Genomic DNA, 17545 nt, shown 5'->3' on the forward strand with positions numbered 1-17545 from the left:
ACGAGTTTTTCGTTTTCTCAATGGTATAGTCCATCATGGATTATTTTTTGGCAAAGGTTCCCTTCTTCTTAATGTATATATATAGTGACTCGGATTGGGCTGGGAATCCAAATGATGCACTATCTATCACGGGATATGCCATTTTTCTTGGTACATGTCTCATCAACGGTAGTGCAAAGAAGTAGCTCGTGGGGTCCAAGTGCAACACCGAGGCTAAATACCAATTGATGGCATTTGCATTTGCTACTGCTAAGCTTTATTGGCTTAGAATGCTTTTTCAGGAACTAAAATTTATGTTCCACCAGTTTTGTTGTGTGATAATATTGGTATTTTATTCGTAGCTTCTAATCCTATATTCATGCCAGAACGAAACATGTTGAAGTGGACTACCACTTTATTCAAGAGAAAGTGGTTCGCAAGTACCTTATCACTCGAAATCAGTGATGGAGGGACGGGGGGGGGGGGGGGGGGGGGGGGGCGGCAGGGGCCATGGCCCCCCCTCAACTTTGAGAAGAAAAATACTTTACTGAAATCTTCCCCAAGTAACATTAAAATTCTTCACTCTCTTTTGTTTGTGAGTTTTGTTCCACTTTTATCGCTTCATTTATTTCATTTTCTTCTGCATTTGCCAAATTCCTTCTTCTTTGTAAGTTTGGTTCATTTGTATTTCTGGGTTTTGTATATACGTGAATTTGTGTTTGTATGTGGCATGTGGGTGTGTTTATGCAGAATTATGGGTGATTTTTGTTTTCAGTTTTTACAATTTGGGTTGTGGGTTTTCTAGGTTGTTGGGCTGTGATAAGATCAGTGACTGTAGAGTTTTATTTTGCTTGTGGGTTGGTTTGCATATTGGAGGATGTTTTGTAGGAAATGAGTGATTTGAGGAACGAGGTTCAGTGTGGGGTCAATGGGTGGGAAGAGATCTGCTCTGAAGTCTAAGAATTTGAAAATCTATGCACAGTTTTTGTTGTTGTTCTTGTTGATCTGTGCCGCGTGGGTTTCACGTGCAGTGACTAATCCAAGTGATGGTAAGGGCTGTTTAGATTGTGTTTTATGGGTATGTTGCAGCATTATGGTTCTTTTGTCTATTCGGTTGCTGAAAAAATGTGGAAAATTAAATAGAAACCAAAGTCATAAATATTATGTATATGCTGACTTTTAGGTTCTTTGATTGTATAAGTTCACCGAGAGTTTGGCAAATTCCTCTGTTTAGTTTAGCTCACCCGAGTTAATGTTTTTGTTTTCTGGGATGACAATTATTGATAGTCTTTGATTTAGAATTATATTTTAAATATTTATTTTCCATACTTGAATGACAACCAAATAAACCCATTAATTTATGTCATTTTTATTTATGTTTTTTTGGAGATGATCTACCTATTTGGAAAACCCTTCGGAAACTGATGCTTTTTTCTTTTTTCTTTTTTTTTTTCAATAAACTTTCTTTTCAATTCTACTTATTGATTTTTAAATTGAAAGGAATATTAAAAATATAAAAATTGGGTTATGGTTAATTTACTTAAAATTTGGTTTTATATATATATATATATATATATATATATGTTCATACTTTAACCCCTACTTTAAAAAACATAAAAAATAAAAATAAAAATTATTTGGCCCCCTCCCATTAAAATGTCTGGTTCCGTCCCTGCTCGGAATCTCCCTACTCTTGAACAAATTGCAGAAATTTTTACCAAGGGGTTGACATCTTCTCGATTTTTCCTTCTCCGTGACATGCTAAGGGTCTGCTCCTCCCCCATTAGCGTGAGGAGGGATGTTAACACTCAGCTGTCGAGAATCACGTTACAAATCATGAAGACACTGCAATGAGTGCAATGAGTGCCATCCGTGTTGGGAAAGTCTCAACTAATCTAGTAAGGCAATACGTGGGATCATTGCCAGCCACCAATTCGTATACAAAATCTAATTGGATAGAAAAGGAAGCATGAAAGGAATTACTTACAGTGTGTCTCAATCCTTACAACTTCCTTATAACGAGTAATACAAGCTTTGCCTCGCCAACATGGGGGGATTATTTGATATAATTCATGAAGGAGTATGATAAAGTTACACGGGAAAACATAAGTTTAGATAAGAAAGCAAGAAAGAACAATAGTTTTCATTTGCGTAGGCGATAAGTAGGAGATGCAAGTAGATGCTTGGCTCTTGGAGTTGTAAGACCAAACTCCTCAGTCATGTCCAATTCAGTTGGCAGCATGTTATCAGGAAGCTCCCAATCAAAGCAATGGACAAGTTGTGCGACTACTAGCCGAACCACAGTGAGACCCAATTGCATCCCAGGGCAGCCTCTTCTACCGGAGCCAAATGGGATAAGTTGGAAGTCGCGTCCCTGGACATCTATGTTACTCCCAACAAATCTCTCCGGGTAGAACTTCTCTGCATCACTCCAAACACTTGGGTCTCGCCCAATTGCCCATACGTTTATTATCACTCTAGAATTCCGGGGTATGTGGAAACCAATGACCGTGCAGTCCTCCATGGCTAAATGAGGCAGCATCAATGGTGCTATTGGATGTAGCCTGAAGGTTTCCTTCAAAACCATGTCCAAGTACTCCAAGCTATCCAAGTCCGATTCCTCCACCATCCTCTCCAAGCCCACCACATCTTCCAACTCTTTCTGAACTTTCTTCATTACCCGAGGATGCTTCATTAGTTCTGACAGTGCCCACTCAATTACCGTTGCTGAAGTGTCCATTGATCCTGCAAGCATGTCCTACAAGAAAATGATTGTCAGAAAAAATAAATACTGTATTTGAAACAGTATATGCAATTTGTATGACTAATTACCAGAATTATGGCTTTGATATTAGAGCGTTCAATACGGTACTCAGATTCTTCAAATCCCATGAAGCTCAACATGACATCAACAAAGTCCTTGGTCTGATTTTCGTCCTTGGATTGGACATGCTCATCGATGATCTTCTCAAGAAAGCTATCAAAGATCTTACTAATTGCCTTCATCCGCCGTGTCAGCCCCTGCAGGTCAAGAGGCGCAACGTAAGGAATATAATCACCAATGTTAGGAGTTGCTTCTAGACGCATGCCTTCTTGGATTACAGCCTTGAATCCCCTCTCATCAATATCCTTATCCAAGTACTTCTTCCCAAACACCATGCGGCAACTCATATCTGCGCTGAGAGATGAAACCTTGCCACTGAGATCAACAGCAACACAATCACGGGCAGCCTCTCGAATAAACTTTATCAACAGGCCAAGCTCTTCCATTCTCATGGATTTGAAAGAAGTGATTTTATGATTGCTAAGCAATTCAAGGGTGCACATCTTACGGATGTTGCGCCAATAAGAGCCATATGGAGACATGGACAAGTTCTTTTGCTCATAAGAGATGTGCTTCGCGGCCTCATGAGGTGGTCTACTAGCAAACACCAAGTCATGTGCTTTAAGGAACTGCTCAGCAGCCTGAGGCGATGAGACAACAATGGCAGGCACCAAGCCTAAGCGCAAGTACATGATGGGGCCATGTTTTTGGGCAAGTCGATGAAGATCGCGATGAGGTAATTTCCCTAACAGGTAAAGGTTCCCAAAGAGAGGGAAACCTCTTGGACCAGGAGGTAATTTCTTCTTGTTGCTACTGCTTTTCCATGCCCTATCTCGTAGGAGATAAGCAAGCATGAGCAGTGCGGCAATGGTCCATGTCCAAGCCATGGTGGCCATGTTTCATTCGGATGGAGTTATGGCTGAGTTCACTGGTATCGAAAGTAGTGGATGCAGTCTGAGCTACAACTATATAGTATTTATACATGACATGGAAATTGCAGAGAAAAGGACAACCCAACTAAGGCTGGTAAATGGATTGGCAAAAGTCCAAAAGCTAAGCGGCTATCAAATTGGAGCTTTATGACGGTGTCAAAATGCATGGAGCGTTATTTTTCATTTTTTTTTTTTTTTTGACAGGGACCAAGGGGACTTACGTACGTGCCTGAGTAGGAAAATTCAGTCTGAACAGGAAAGCTTTACCAAAATGGAAACCCCACTTGAGCAAGGAAATCACTCGCGCAGGGGAGCCCAGCTTGGGCAAAGGCTCCCTCTCTAATCGGTTTTTACTTTCACTACAAGAAATTCGCTCATTAGCGTCGACCCTAAGTGGACGCTAAAAGTCCAAAAGTTGACGCTAATGAGTATTAGCGTCGACAAATGGACGCTAATAAGTCGACGTTGAAAGACCGACCCTGATGCTCATCTGCCGATCATCAGCGTCGACATAAGGGTTGACGCTGATGATCGTTTATTAGCGTCGACAGTTGTTGACGCTAATGCTATTTTTGTTCGACGCTAAAACATATACCACATTTACCATATGTCGATGCTGATAATAGATTATTAGCGTCGACATTGTGGTCGACGCTAATAGTTTATCATCAGTGTCGAATACTGTGGACGCTAATAACCTAAAAGAATTTTATAAAAAAATATTTTAATACTCTATTAGCGTCGACAAAGTCGATGCTAATAATCTTAAAAAAAAATTAAAAAAAAAATTAAATAGTTTATTAGCGTCGACAGAGTCGACGCTAATAATCTTAGAAAAAAATTAAAAAAAAAAATTAAATAGCTTATTAGCGTCGACAGAGTCGACGCTAATAACCTAAGAAATAAAAAAAAAATTGCCTATTAGGGTCGACTCAGTCGACACTAATAAGATAAAAAAAATAAAAATAAATAAAAATAAATATCATATTAGCGTCGACTAAGTCGACGCTAATACTCTATAAATAAAAAAAAATATATATATATATATACACATATATATATATTAAGAGGCCATGCATTAGTGTTGAAATAGTAGCTGGCATAAACTAATATAGCCAAAAAGAATGAAAAAACTCCTATAAGAGCCTAAAATAATTCTTATTAGTATAAACTAATATAGCACTATTAGTCTGTCCAATCCACTATTAGCATCTCCCTAAACCCTAAATAAAATAAAAGAAATCAGAAGAAAAATTAAAGACAGTTAAATTCATGGTATTATTAATGGTGTTGGCCTTAATACTAAAGACAATTGCATCCTCTTTTTCCCTTTGTCCTCAGATGCAGGTTTATTGCTGGTTGTGAGATGTGGTTGATGTTATGTTTGTGCTAATTAGTTTGTGCTAATTCCTTGTTCTACTTGACTTTTGGTTCTAGCCCCAAAAAATCACATCAGCTTAAGCAATATCCTATGACAACTAATAAAACCTAGACGTTAAGCACCATATATGGCAAACACCAAAGCATCATAAGTAACATTTAATACAAGCCTAGATTACAAACATTTTATGGGGTGGAGTAACCAGTAGCTTGCCCATCTCAATTGTACTTGTGTTATTATTGCAGGACTCATAAATTCAATCACTAAACCAATTACTGTGTATGTGCATTTGATGAAGAAAATTGGCATTCCCATTTCAGAGGCAAGAGCATTTGAATGATTGAAGGTGAGGGGTACGTACATAGCTTTCAGATATTGGGGTCTAGGTAGTAGCTACTTCCAAATTAGCTAGTGTAGAAAAAGTCATTTGGATTGATATAGCTTTCAATAAGGCCAGCAATGTTAACCTACATGAAGTTATATTTTCCATATTAAACTAGCTTATTAAACTACAGCATCAATAAATAAATAAATAATTAATGAAGATGATGCTTTCATAATTGATATTGTAAGCACATAGCTACTACATATCTTGCCACAGAAGATACATGAATGACCAACCTAATTAATTAAGGAACAAAACAATTAATGAAAATCAGTTGGAATGTCACAAGACAATGTCATGAGCATAAGCTAAACTCAGCTGGCAATATATTAATTTTCTATTTTGATTCTCTCTGAGAGAGAGAGAGAGAGAGAGAGAGAGAGAGAGAGAGAGAGAGAGAGAGAGAGAGAGAGAGAGAGAGAGAGAGAGAGAGAGAGAGAGAGAGAGCTTTCAACAATTTGTATTTTGGTAGGTTACGTTAGACCATTTCAATAATTGATTAATTAGTATATATTTATGTTTGTATCTTTGCTACACGCTAGATGATATGCATGCTATCATGATATCTTTTAAACCATTTATATATTACGACTACTATTGGGGTTTTTAAACTCTATCTCTTTTCTTTCATAGAAAACAAATTCTCATGTTCAATTAATGATAGACACATATCGATCGTTAGGGTTTTTTGGTTTCTATTTATGGCAATTGGAAGCTAGGGTAGAAACATCCAATTTATTACCTAATTAAGCTTTTCTTACAGCAGATCAATTTATGCCACGTATAGGATTTGGTGCAAAGATATCTTTGTATATCAAATTATACCATATATGCAAGTATTTGCCAACTTTTACTGGTTTTCCAAATAATTTTCTGAAATAAATCTTCAAAAAGCATAAAAAGCTACTGTTTATTACTTTGTTGTAGAACTAACAATAAATAAATAATTAATGAAGATGATGCTTTCATAATTGATATTGTAAGCACATAGCTACTACATATCTTGCCACAGAAGATACATGAATGACCAACCTATATTTTCACAAATTACTTCAGCAATGTTTTCTATTGTGGGTCTCTTCGACTAATAAAAAATCAATATATAAAAAAAAACTCAAACTCTTGTTAAGATTGCATTCAAACCTTACATTCTCCAATTCATCAAAGTACTTGAGCTTACTATAAAGTGCTTTTGCAAATTCAATCACTCTTTGCTTCTCTATGACCTGCAACAAGAACAGAAAAGTGAGACAACAAGTCAACTATTTTAAACAAAGGTTACTGCCTCCAGTATTTCAAATTCAATCAGCCTTTGCTCATGTTTTTTGTTGAACCTCTAGAGAGTGCAACAAAACTATCAAAAGATTTGTGGACTTGTGAAGTGACATTAAGATAGGAAATGGGAGAAAAACATACCAGCAGGTCACATGCATCATTAAGAGTTTTTTACTTTTGTCTTTGTAGCCACGGTTTGGTGCTCCAGCTGTAGTCCATCAAAGCAGTGTAGGGTGTCATTCACTTGCTCAAAAGGGAACTCAGACATCTTACAACTCCAAATCCAAACGAAAAAAAAATGCAGCTTAGGAGACCAATAGATGTCAAAATAGACTAACCTGACTAAGCAAACCATCACATGTCTGTATGCACTCTGTTAAAGAGTTTACATACTGTTGATATTTCTCCTTTGTCTAAGGAAAGAACCGAATGAGGTGAAATAAGCATTTATTCACACATACGATGCAGAAAAACATTCTACAATGAGAAATCACCCACTAACCTCTGACTTCATTGCCGATTCAAGATTGTTAAACCACTTGTAAAACTGCAACATTAAGGGAAGGCAAATGAATCAAACCAAAAGCTTTAGATGCAAGCCTCATTTAGCATACAATTTTACTGTTGGTTTCTGGATGAGAGACGGTAAATTGCAAGTCCACCTGAAGGGAAACAGAACAGAAGCAGTTTCTGGGCCTACTTGGTTCCACTGCTATATCTCAAAGCAAAACACTACAATTTCCATTCAACGTACCCATAGATAAAGATGCCAAACATACAACCAAAAGTGGCAGCTAAAATATCACTTAGACATAACCTAATCAATACCCAAAACCATCCATAACTTTTGCAATTAATACCCAATAACAAATAATGCAATTGACATTTAAGGGAAAATAATGCAATTGACATTTAAGGGAATTCAAATCCACAAAACACGATTGCACAGAAGAGAAGAAAAAGTAGCGATAAATAATTTCACAAACTTATCTAAGGATCAGTGAGAGAAATAGATTAAGTCTAAAACGAAAATTCTTAGTGCTATTCCAATACAAACCCTACAAAAAAAATAGTGAAATAATTTTAAGAAAAGGAAGTATGAGAACAAGTATCAAACGCAACCACAGAGTCATATCTACATCATCTATATGAACATTTGAGAAAGAATTCATGTACCACCTCAGTCCTTGTGTTAACAAAACATTCAACTTCAAGATGACCATATAAAGGTACAAGTGCGCAACCTCTTATGACAAGCGCAAATTAACAGTTTAATCATAGAGATAATATATGTTTACAATGAGAGAAGGTAAAAACAGCTACCTGCTCTCAACAAATCTGTCTGTAGGCATCTCCTCAAACCTGCAGAACAGGTCAGTACCCTTCACAATCGACACCAATGGTCTAGTCACTACAGCCAATCAACCGAAAATATTGTCTATCTATATCTCTTGTCGTCCTGCAAACACTTTAAAAAGACTGATTAAAATATATATATATACTCCCTTGCATTGTTTACTCAATTCTTTAACCTTCATAAACATGTCAAGGGAGGTTTACTAACTCAAAGTTCTAAAACCAAAAATTGTTTGAAGGTCTTAATGTAATACAAAGTATGTTTACTAACTTAAAGTTGTTCAACCAAAAATTGTCCGAATATCATAATATAATACAAACCAAATTTTTTATATTATGCGGGCGGAAATACAACCCAAATGGACACCACCAAAAAATATCCAACAGTTGTTGTTGTTCCAAATCTCCTTCAAGTATTGTCTTAGCTTGATTTACCCGCAACGACGCTACATTCAGACGACCTACCAATTAAAAATTTTTATATCATGATCAATAAGATTTCTAACTATTATTTAACATGTGTGTGTGTGTTTTGAAAATAAGATTTCAAACAATTACTTCATATATGTGAGTGTTGAAAAAGTAAAGCGTAGAAAAATATTGTCTAACCCTCCAAAACGTGACAGTATCATGTCAATAGTGGCCTGGAGATTTTTTGTTATGTCCACTAGCTTAACTTGTTCAGTTCTTGTTTCAGCTAACTTAATGTTCGTCTCTTCTAGCTTCTTCTCTGTTTCTTCTTGCTTCTTCTCTGTTTCTTCTAGCTTCTTCTCTGTTTCTTCTTGCTTCTTCTCTGTTTCTTCTAACTTCTTCTCTGTTTCTTCTAGCTTCTTCTCTGTTTCTTCTTGCTTCTTCTCTGCTTCTTCTAGCTTCTTCTTTGTCTCCTGCTGTGTTAGTATGTATTCACGGTTGTGAGACTGTGTGAATGAACACATCCGAGATGAACTTAAAGGGGTAGGTATGACACCACACCCCATTCCTTTCACGTGACCTGAGCGTTTGCCACCTAACACTTTTGTCATTATCTCCATTTGCCTCTCTTCTTCAGGAATTTCCTCTTGCATAGGGTTATCCTCCTCACCCCCGTTATTCACTAATTCATGCATTTCATTCTGCACAAGCCATAAAAGAATGTATCAAAACATATCATTAATATTCTTCATTAATAAAACTAACAATCAGATAAAATCATTTCCTTTACTCACATATAAACCCTCAACTACTGGGTTCACAAAAGAACCGTTTTTTCTTGTATGGGTATCCCTGTAAAGATCAATAGGTTTGAGAGGCTCTCCAGTTTCTTGTTCCTACACATAATACACATAATTAACACATACACTAAATAATGTATACACATGATTAACATATACACTAAATATTATGCTATAAATTTCTTACATTTTTGTATACCACTTGAACGAATGAGCGTGTGCCCGCCGAGTGAGCCGTATGAAGTTTTCTTCTATTCTTTTTGTTCCTTTTTGACCGTTTCTGATGAATTTCAACCAACAAAAAGAATTATATTATTCATAAGATTTCATATCAATATATGCAAATCGTATAAAATTTAAATGTATAGTCATTTTAATCAGATTTATTTACCATCCATGAATCCGTCTCAAATAAGTCACATATTGATTTCCAAGCATCAGGATGGATATCATTCGGGTATTTATCCCTCACAACAGCCTTAGCCGTGGCCATCGCTTCAGTATCATTTTTATCAACACCTTTAAAATGTATTTTGTACTCTTCCTTATACATTCTGGAGCGAATCCTAGAATAGGCACGACTCATTTTATGGTTTACAGTGGTTATGTCCTCATTGCGATCATATGACAGCTTGAAGAAACTCTGCAAAAATAATTAAGAGAAAAATTGTTATTTTCTTTGTCACGTTATTTATAGTAACATTACCACAAATATTATCCCTCATACCTGAATATGCTCAGATGCCTTATCCTTTTGTTCAGGTGGCACCACAGTCCAACAATCATGATGCAGTTCACACATGCTACGAACAATGGCACCGACTTTCGACACAAACATCGATGCATTATCGCCTACGGGAGCTCGGTAGCCATCACGAATTTCTATTGGCATGGGACCATGCACAGCTACAATGGCATTCAACTTCTTACACTTGGTTTTACCTCTACCTCGTCTTACAGGCCTGCTAGCTATTGTCTCAAAATATGATAATGTAGTCAGTTCTATCGGACAAAGACCCGTGTAAAATGTCCATAACAAACACAAACATAGCAGGAACAAAAAAGATCCAATCTAATACACATAATCCAAATGCACTTACAAGACGCAATAGGGGCGGCTCCTAATGAATCCAATCCTGCAGCTGACTGAATGTGATTAGAAGTCTCCGCCGAATGGGGAACCATCGTCTGCATATCCATAGCGTCAACTACACGATCGGAAGACTGTCGGCCCTGAACTCGACCACCCCCTCGATTGCATTGTCCCGCCTTCTTAACCATGTTTAATCTGCTCATAAATCAAAAACCAAAAAGTTAGATCAAGAAAATTATAACCATGATATAATTCATTACAATAAATTTTAACAATCAAATATACTAGTGTTTTACTAATCACATAAAGTAATTTACAAAAGACAAAACACCAAAAATAAAGGTATATATATAACAATTGTTCACTAATTATGTTAATGGACTTTTTACTTATACCAAAATGGTGCTTACATTCAACACATATCATCATCGGAGTCCGAGTTTGTCTCATCAGTGTTGCTTGAAAATGATTGTTCGTGTTCAGAGTCTGTGTCGTCTTGACTAGATAACTCTTCTTCATCATCCGAGTCTGTGCCATGGTCCTCATTCAACATGTTATCGTTGATGAACTCTAATCCATCAAGTTGCACATATAATCCATCAATTGCTATTAATTCTTCATTATTTGCGTCTTCAACATGGACAACATTACCGCCAACACATTCATCTTCCTGGTATGCATCATCTCTAATACCTTGGTCATCTTCTTCGTTATCTCCCTCTTGTACTGTTGGAATGTCGTAAATGTTTCTATTGATCATCCTTTGCACCACTTTCCATTTACCACCAAGTTTGGGATCATCCAAGTAAAACACTTGCACAGCTTGGCATGCTAAGATGAAAGGATCGGACTCATACCATTTACGACCCGTATTCACACTCGTGAAGCCTTGGTCTGTTTGTATTCCTGATGAATTCCCAATGTTCCACCAATCACACTCAAATAAATACACAGTATTGGGGCCGGGGTAACGCAACTCCAAAATTCTCTTCAACTCACCGTAGTACTCAATCGTTGACGTGTCATGCTCACCTTTTACTGCAACACCACAGTTTTGGGTAGTACGAGTCTGTGCACATTCTTTCGTTTGGTACCTAACCCCATTCACAATGCAACTTCTATATGATCTAACCTGCTGATCAGGCCCGCATGCAAGATGATATAATTGCTTTGAGACATTCTCTGCATTACGCCTACAATTGTATAAATGTTTATGAAACCAACGTTCAAAGTTTGCCTCATGCTTTTTTCTAATGTTAGGGCCGCCTTCTCTTTCGATCATATGATAATGTTCTCTACATAAAAATAAAAATAAAAAAATAAATGTATTGGTAATCATCCACACTATGAATTGGACATAACATAAAGGTAAAAAAAGAAGTTCAAAACTAAACTTACTTTATGTATGAAGCCGTATCATTACAGTGTCTAAGTACATACCATCGTGCCTTAGCAAACTCATTATGATCTAGTATTACAGTTGATGCTGCTCCAAATGGCCGAACTCGTTGAGAGAACACATCCAAGCGTTGTTCTGTTCCTTCCACCCCACTATCTACATTTCTCTCTTCACGGTTCCATCTTGTCTCAATCCCCCTAAGATACATAGAGCAAAAGTTTGAGCATTCATCAGCTACGTAACCCTCTGCAATGCACCCCTCCGGCCGCGCTCTGTTCCTCACATACTTCTTATATTTTCCAAGTGTCCTTTCGATCGGATACATCCAACGAAATTGTACTGGACCAGCAAGTTCAGCCTCCCGTGGCAAATGAATTGCTAGATGGATCATAACATCAAAAAATGATGGTGGAAATATCTTTTCCAACTTGCATAGAATCATAATAATGTCTTCTTTCATTTGTTTCAACACATCTACTTTCAATGTTCGTGCGCACAACTGGTTAAAAAAAGTACTCAACTCTGTCAAAGTTGTCCGTATTTCAATTGTCAAAAATTTTCGGATTGCAACAGGAAGTAAGCGTTGTAAGAAGACATGATAATCGTGGCTTTTCATACCAGAAATTTTACCAGGCACCTTGTTCACACACCGACTGATGTTAGATGCATACCCATCGGGAAACTTAACACCTTTAACCCATTCACATAAACTTTTCCTCTCGTCTCTTGTCAAGGTGTACTTCGCAATTGGCATCAAATAAGTTGCACCTTTTTTCTGCAAGTGCAATTCTTTACGTATACCCATAAGCATCAAGTCTTTTCGTGTATTGGCTGTGTCCTTGGTCTTCCCATCAATATTCATCAGCGTACCTAAGACACTTTCACAAATATTCTTCTCAATATGCATGACATCTAAATTATGTCGAAGTTTCAGTTTTGACCAGTAAGGCAACTCGAAAAAAATACTCTTCTTCCTCCAATTCAACGGAATATCTGAGTTGGTTTCTTGTTCAAACTGCACTCCTGTACAATCCATAACTTGTTGCAACAGTTGATCTCCAGATAATTCTTCAGGTTCTAATCTATGCTCCTCAGTACCGTCGAACAATTCTTTTCTTATGCGCCATACATGCCCCTGAGGAAGCCATCGACGATGACCCATGTAACACGTCTTATGCCCATGCTTCAATCTCCTAAAATCTGTATATTTGTTACAAATTGGACACGCAAGCTTTCCCTTGGTAGACCAGCCAGATAAGTTTGCATACGCAGGAAAATCGTTTATAGTCCATAGTAATGCCGCACGTAATTGAAATATATCTTTCGTTAATGCATCGTACGTGCTTACACCTTCATTCCACAATTTTTTCAAATCATCAATCAACGGCTGCAAATACACATCAATTTTGTTTCCGGGTGACGTGGGCCCAGGGATAAGTAAGGACAACAACAAATTTGGAGACTTCATACACTTCCATGGAGGTAAATTGTATACTGTTAATATTACTGGCCATATGCTGTATGTTGTACTCATATTACCAAATGGGTTGAAACCATCACTTGCTAAACCAAGTCGCACATTACGAGAATCACTAGCAAACCGGTAATATCTTTTATCAAAATCTTTCCACACAATAGAATCTGCTGGGTGTCTTAAAGTGTTGCCATCATCTTTTCGTTTATCTTTGTGCCATCGCATTTCTTCAGCTATCTCTTTCATCATAAAAAACCGTTGTAGCTGTGGTTTTATTGGGAAGTACCGTAAGACTTTTTGAGGTATTTTCTTTTTTCCGCCTTTGTCACTACGCCATCTAGAAGTTTTGCATTTTGGGCATTCCACTGTATTTGCATGTTCCTTCCAAAAAAGCACACATTCATTTTTGCAAGCATGTATATTTTCGTAATTAAAGCCCAAGTCTCGCCTTAATCGCATTGCTTCTTTGTACGAGGTTGGCAATGTCTCTCCATCTGGGAGAGCCTTCTTTATCAAGTCAATCATCATATCAAACGCTTTGTTACTTATATTGCAGATTGCCTTTATATGAAGCATCTTTAGTATGAAAGCAATTTTTGTGAATTTCTTACAACCTGGATAAAGTTCACAAAGCCCATCTTCCAAACTTCGATAAAAGGAGTTGATATCTTCATTAGCACTGGTCGTGGGACCTTGTGAAGCAGAGGATTCTCCTTTGTTAGCATCTAGAAATGTCCCCATACAAACATCGCCATACAATTCTTCAACCGCATCAATCTCCTCTATCGTTTCACTTGCATCAGTGTGCACATTTGCATAAGTATTTACCCTAAACTGATCTTCACCGTGAAAAATCCATTGAGTGTATGTCGGATTAAATCCGTACATAAACAAGTGACCCTTCACCAAGTTAATAGGACGATAGCATCGATTTGCACAATCTTTGCATGGACATAATATCATACCACGTACATCAACACACTTAACTGCCATTCTCATGAATTCTTGAACACCTTCTTGAAATCGCTTTGAACAGCGGGTAGTATCACGCATCCAACTCCTATCCATCTCAACTACTATCCCTTCATCATGTTAACAATACACAAGTTGTTAGTAAATGTATTTAATCAGGGTGAATTTTATATGGTTGACATTATATGTCTAGTCCCCATAATATTTACTGGATATTGATGTGGTAAGATGAGAGTGAGTCAGCTAATCATGATGTAAATTAGGGTACTAAGTTCAGTTCTTGACATTACACTCTTTTTCCTTATAAAAGAAATTTAAAATATACATGTTTTTATGTAAGATGTTAATAATGATGAGACAAACTGTAACTTGAACTTGATTAAAAATTGAACAAATTCGAATGCTACAACCAAGGAAGTGACGCAATCATATATAATAGACTAATTATACTATATATATATATATATATATATATATATATATAAAAGAGTAGTCTACCAGAAATCTAATTCAAAATAATTCTATCAAAACCCATCTCAATATATATATATAATAAGTGACTTGGCTTCTTATTGAGCATAGAAAACAGTAGAAATGTCCATATTTCAAATGTAATCTACATAGGTATAATAAGTTGAAAAAAAACCTGTAGTAAGCTACACTTTTCCTTGGGGGTATCTGCAAAACAGCAAAAACAATCTTACGAATAAGCTCAACATAAAAAGTAGTTTGAAAGTCATCCAAAAAAATAAATTAAATAGAAGTGGCAAATTAGTGGATGCATACACCTCTAATATAATTAAATAGAAGTGGCAAATTAAGATTATTTTCTTTTTCTTTTTCTTTTTGCTTTATAGTACTGTTAGTTTGTCCCCACACGTACGAAAAAAGAATCTCTAATATAATTACTATACATTACTTAAATGCTCGCTCTTTGTCCTTGATTTTGACTGCCCTCCACTCCATTGCCTTTACATATATATATCAATCACAAATTCCATTACTTAGTAACAAATACGCAGTCTTTATCAAAATGACCCGATCTCAAAGTTTCCTTACTTGGTAACAAAATTAATCATGCTATTCTTGAGGGTATTAATATCTATATATATATATATATATATATATATATATATATAGCAGAAAATATTACACTAATTAACAAGGCAACACTACCTAGCTAGACCAACAGTACGTTGCCATATAAAGTAAGCAAATAATAATGGGAATCAGTGGCATTTATATTATTAATCAGAAGGAAAGACAGATAGATACCATAATTAGACTAGTTTTTCAATTTTGTCTTTCGGGCCTAATTTGGCCCAGCATTTACAAATCATATAGAAAAGGATAAATATATTGACTTTTTTAACAAATGCAAGTTAAAAAGCTTAAGATTGCATTCATGAGGTATATTTAAGAGATAAGTCATGATAAAGCTAAGTGTCATCCCATTCAATGTTCACAGGATCGATCTCAATTATCTGTATAAATAGATAAGATTAATTACTTATGTGTAGATTAAACTGTAAAAAAGAAGTGTAATTTTTGAATTTTGTGTGAGTTAGTGGAATCAAATGATTTGCTTCTTCACTTGAATTTAAATTATAAATAGCAATTAATTAATGCACATATGCTTACATAAATCAACCTTTCTAGTTAGACTTTGTGCAATTAATATATAGTGCCCAGAAAAACTGAAACAATGTTTAGCGGTGGCCCGCTACTCCCGGCCTATGTTTAGCGGTGATTGGACTAAAACATGTTTTAGGGGATGATTGACCTACCGGAACCACTCAATTTGAAGTGACCAATTAACCATTCTCATAAGCCTATGTTTAGCGGTGGTCTAGCCCCCCTCAGCCTATTATAGAAGTGGCCGACCACTTGCTTAACCTCTTTTGATTTTATTTTTGTTTCTTCTTCTTGTAAAACTTTCATGGCATAATCCTTGCTATTCATTTACAATAAACGACCTTGATTGAAGGAATTATATACTCTCACAATTTTAAAAAATTGTAATTATAAAAAGAATTTGAGCACATTTTGGCTCTTTCAAGAAAAAACCCATATTATAAAAACAAGAGCAACCCGCAAAATTAAATCAATTTTTCTCCTCCCATTATCTTTTCCAACGAATCTGATTGTATTCAACCGATCCCATGTCAACGATTGTATCCCGAAAAAAAAAAAAAAAAAAATATTTCAAACTAATTTTTTTTATATTTTTTTGAAAATTTGTTTTTTTGATAGTATCCATATAGAACAAAGGAGCATATCTATCTTATATTTATATATAGTGATCTTTCAAACAAAAAAAAAAAGCAAAATATAACTGTCTTTATTCCAATTGAGAGCAAAGTGAGGCAAAATATTATTAACAGAAAAGTGAGTCACAAGGCCAAATTCAGATCAAATGATAAAATCTTTGACTTTTTATTAAACCATTGCAATTAATGTAGCTGGCATGCACTTCACGATCTAACCAATTTTTTTTTGCACTTGAATCAGTTGTATTGAAATCATTGTGGTTTTTTTTTTTTTTTTAGGTGTAGAAAGCACTCTCTGTCTTCTCTCTCTTATGTATAAAATGTGAAGCAATTCAAGGGAAATATGGATGCCAAATTCAGCCAAATTTTGATCAAATTACAAAGACAAGTTGTCAAATAATTGGCTATTCCTTGTCAAATATATTTGCTTCCCACCACCTCACCCTCAGTGTTGCAAAAGATGGAAGTACCATTTGTGTTAAAGTTTATTGACGTGTGTATATATAGAAATTGCTTCCCCTCTTGCTTCTTTACATTTTTTATGCTTTTAGAATTGTAGAATTCCTATCATCATAACACACACAAAAAAAAAGAAAAAAAAAAAAAAAAAGAATTCTCCTAATTCTTAGTGTTGAAACTGAAACTTAGGGATTTTATTTTTGAGTTTTTATTTAAAAACTTAGGAAAACAAAGAAAAGATGTGGCTGTTAAACAGCCACAACACCTTTTCATATCTTTGACCACGACACCTCCTAATTCTTAGTGTTGAAACTGAAACTTTGGGATTTTACTTGAGTTTTTATTTAAAAACTAAGGAAAACAAAGAAAAGATGTGGCTGTGAAACAGCCACTACACCTTTTCACTTTTTCATCTTCTCTTTGACCACGAAACCACATCCACACATTTGGTTTGAAATGAAACAACCCACTAGCTATCAAAAAATTCAAGCTCTTCACAGGATCGAAAACAAAGTGAAGAGATGTTGAAAAATAA

At 35.9% G+C, this 17545-nt stretch overlaps 1 protein-coding gene across 1 annotated transcript; it reads right to left on the minus strand.

Annotated features, from left to right (window-relative positions):
* Nucleotides 1-2088: 2088 nt before the first annotated feature.
* LOC133857806 (cytochrome P450 71AU50-like) lies at nucleotides 2089-3806 on the minus strand. Its single transcript, XM_062293155.1, has 2 exons — nucleotides 2812-3806; nucleotides 2089-2737 (listed from the first exon to the last, which is right to left on the minus strand). Exons 1-2 carry the CDS (start codon nucleotides 3697-3699, stop codon nucleotides 2123-2125), a joined length of 1503 nt encoding a protein of 500 aa, XP_062149139.1. The 5' UTR covers nucleotides 3700-3806; the 3' UTR covers nucleotides 2089-2122.
* Nucleotides 3807-17545: the final 13739 nt, after the last annotated feature.

Source organism: Alnus glutinosa, chromosome 14, assembly GCF_958979055.1.
Source record: "Alnus glutinosa chromosome 14, dhAlnGlut1.1, whole genome shotgun sequence".
Lineage (NCBI taxonomy): Eukaryota > Viridiplantae > Streptophyta > Magnoliopsida > Fagales > Betulaceae > Alnus > Alnus glutinosa.

What these genes read in the sequence shown, in the direction of transcription:
- LOC133857806 (XM_062293155.1), bottom strand. Translation starts at nt 3,699, where the DNA reads ATGGCCACCATGGCTTGGACATGGACCATTGCCGCACTGCTCATGCTT. An exon ending in ATATCAAAGCCATAATTCTG is followed by an intron (nt 2,738 to 2,811) that starts GTAATTAGTCAT and finishes ATTTTCTTGTAG; the next exon opens with GACATGCTTGCAGGATCAAT.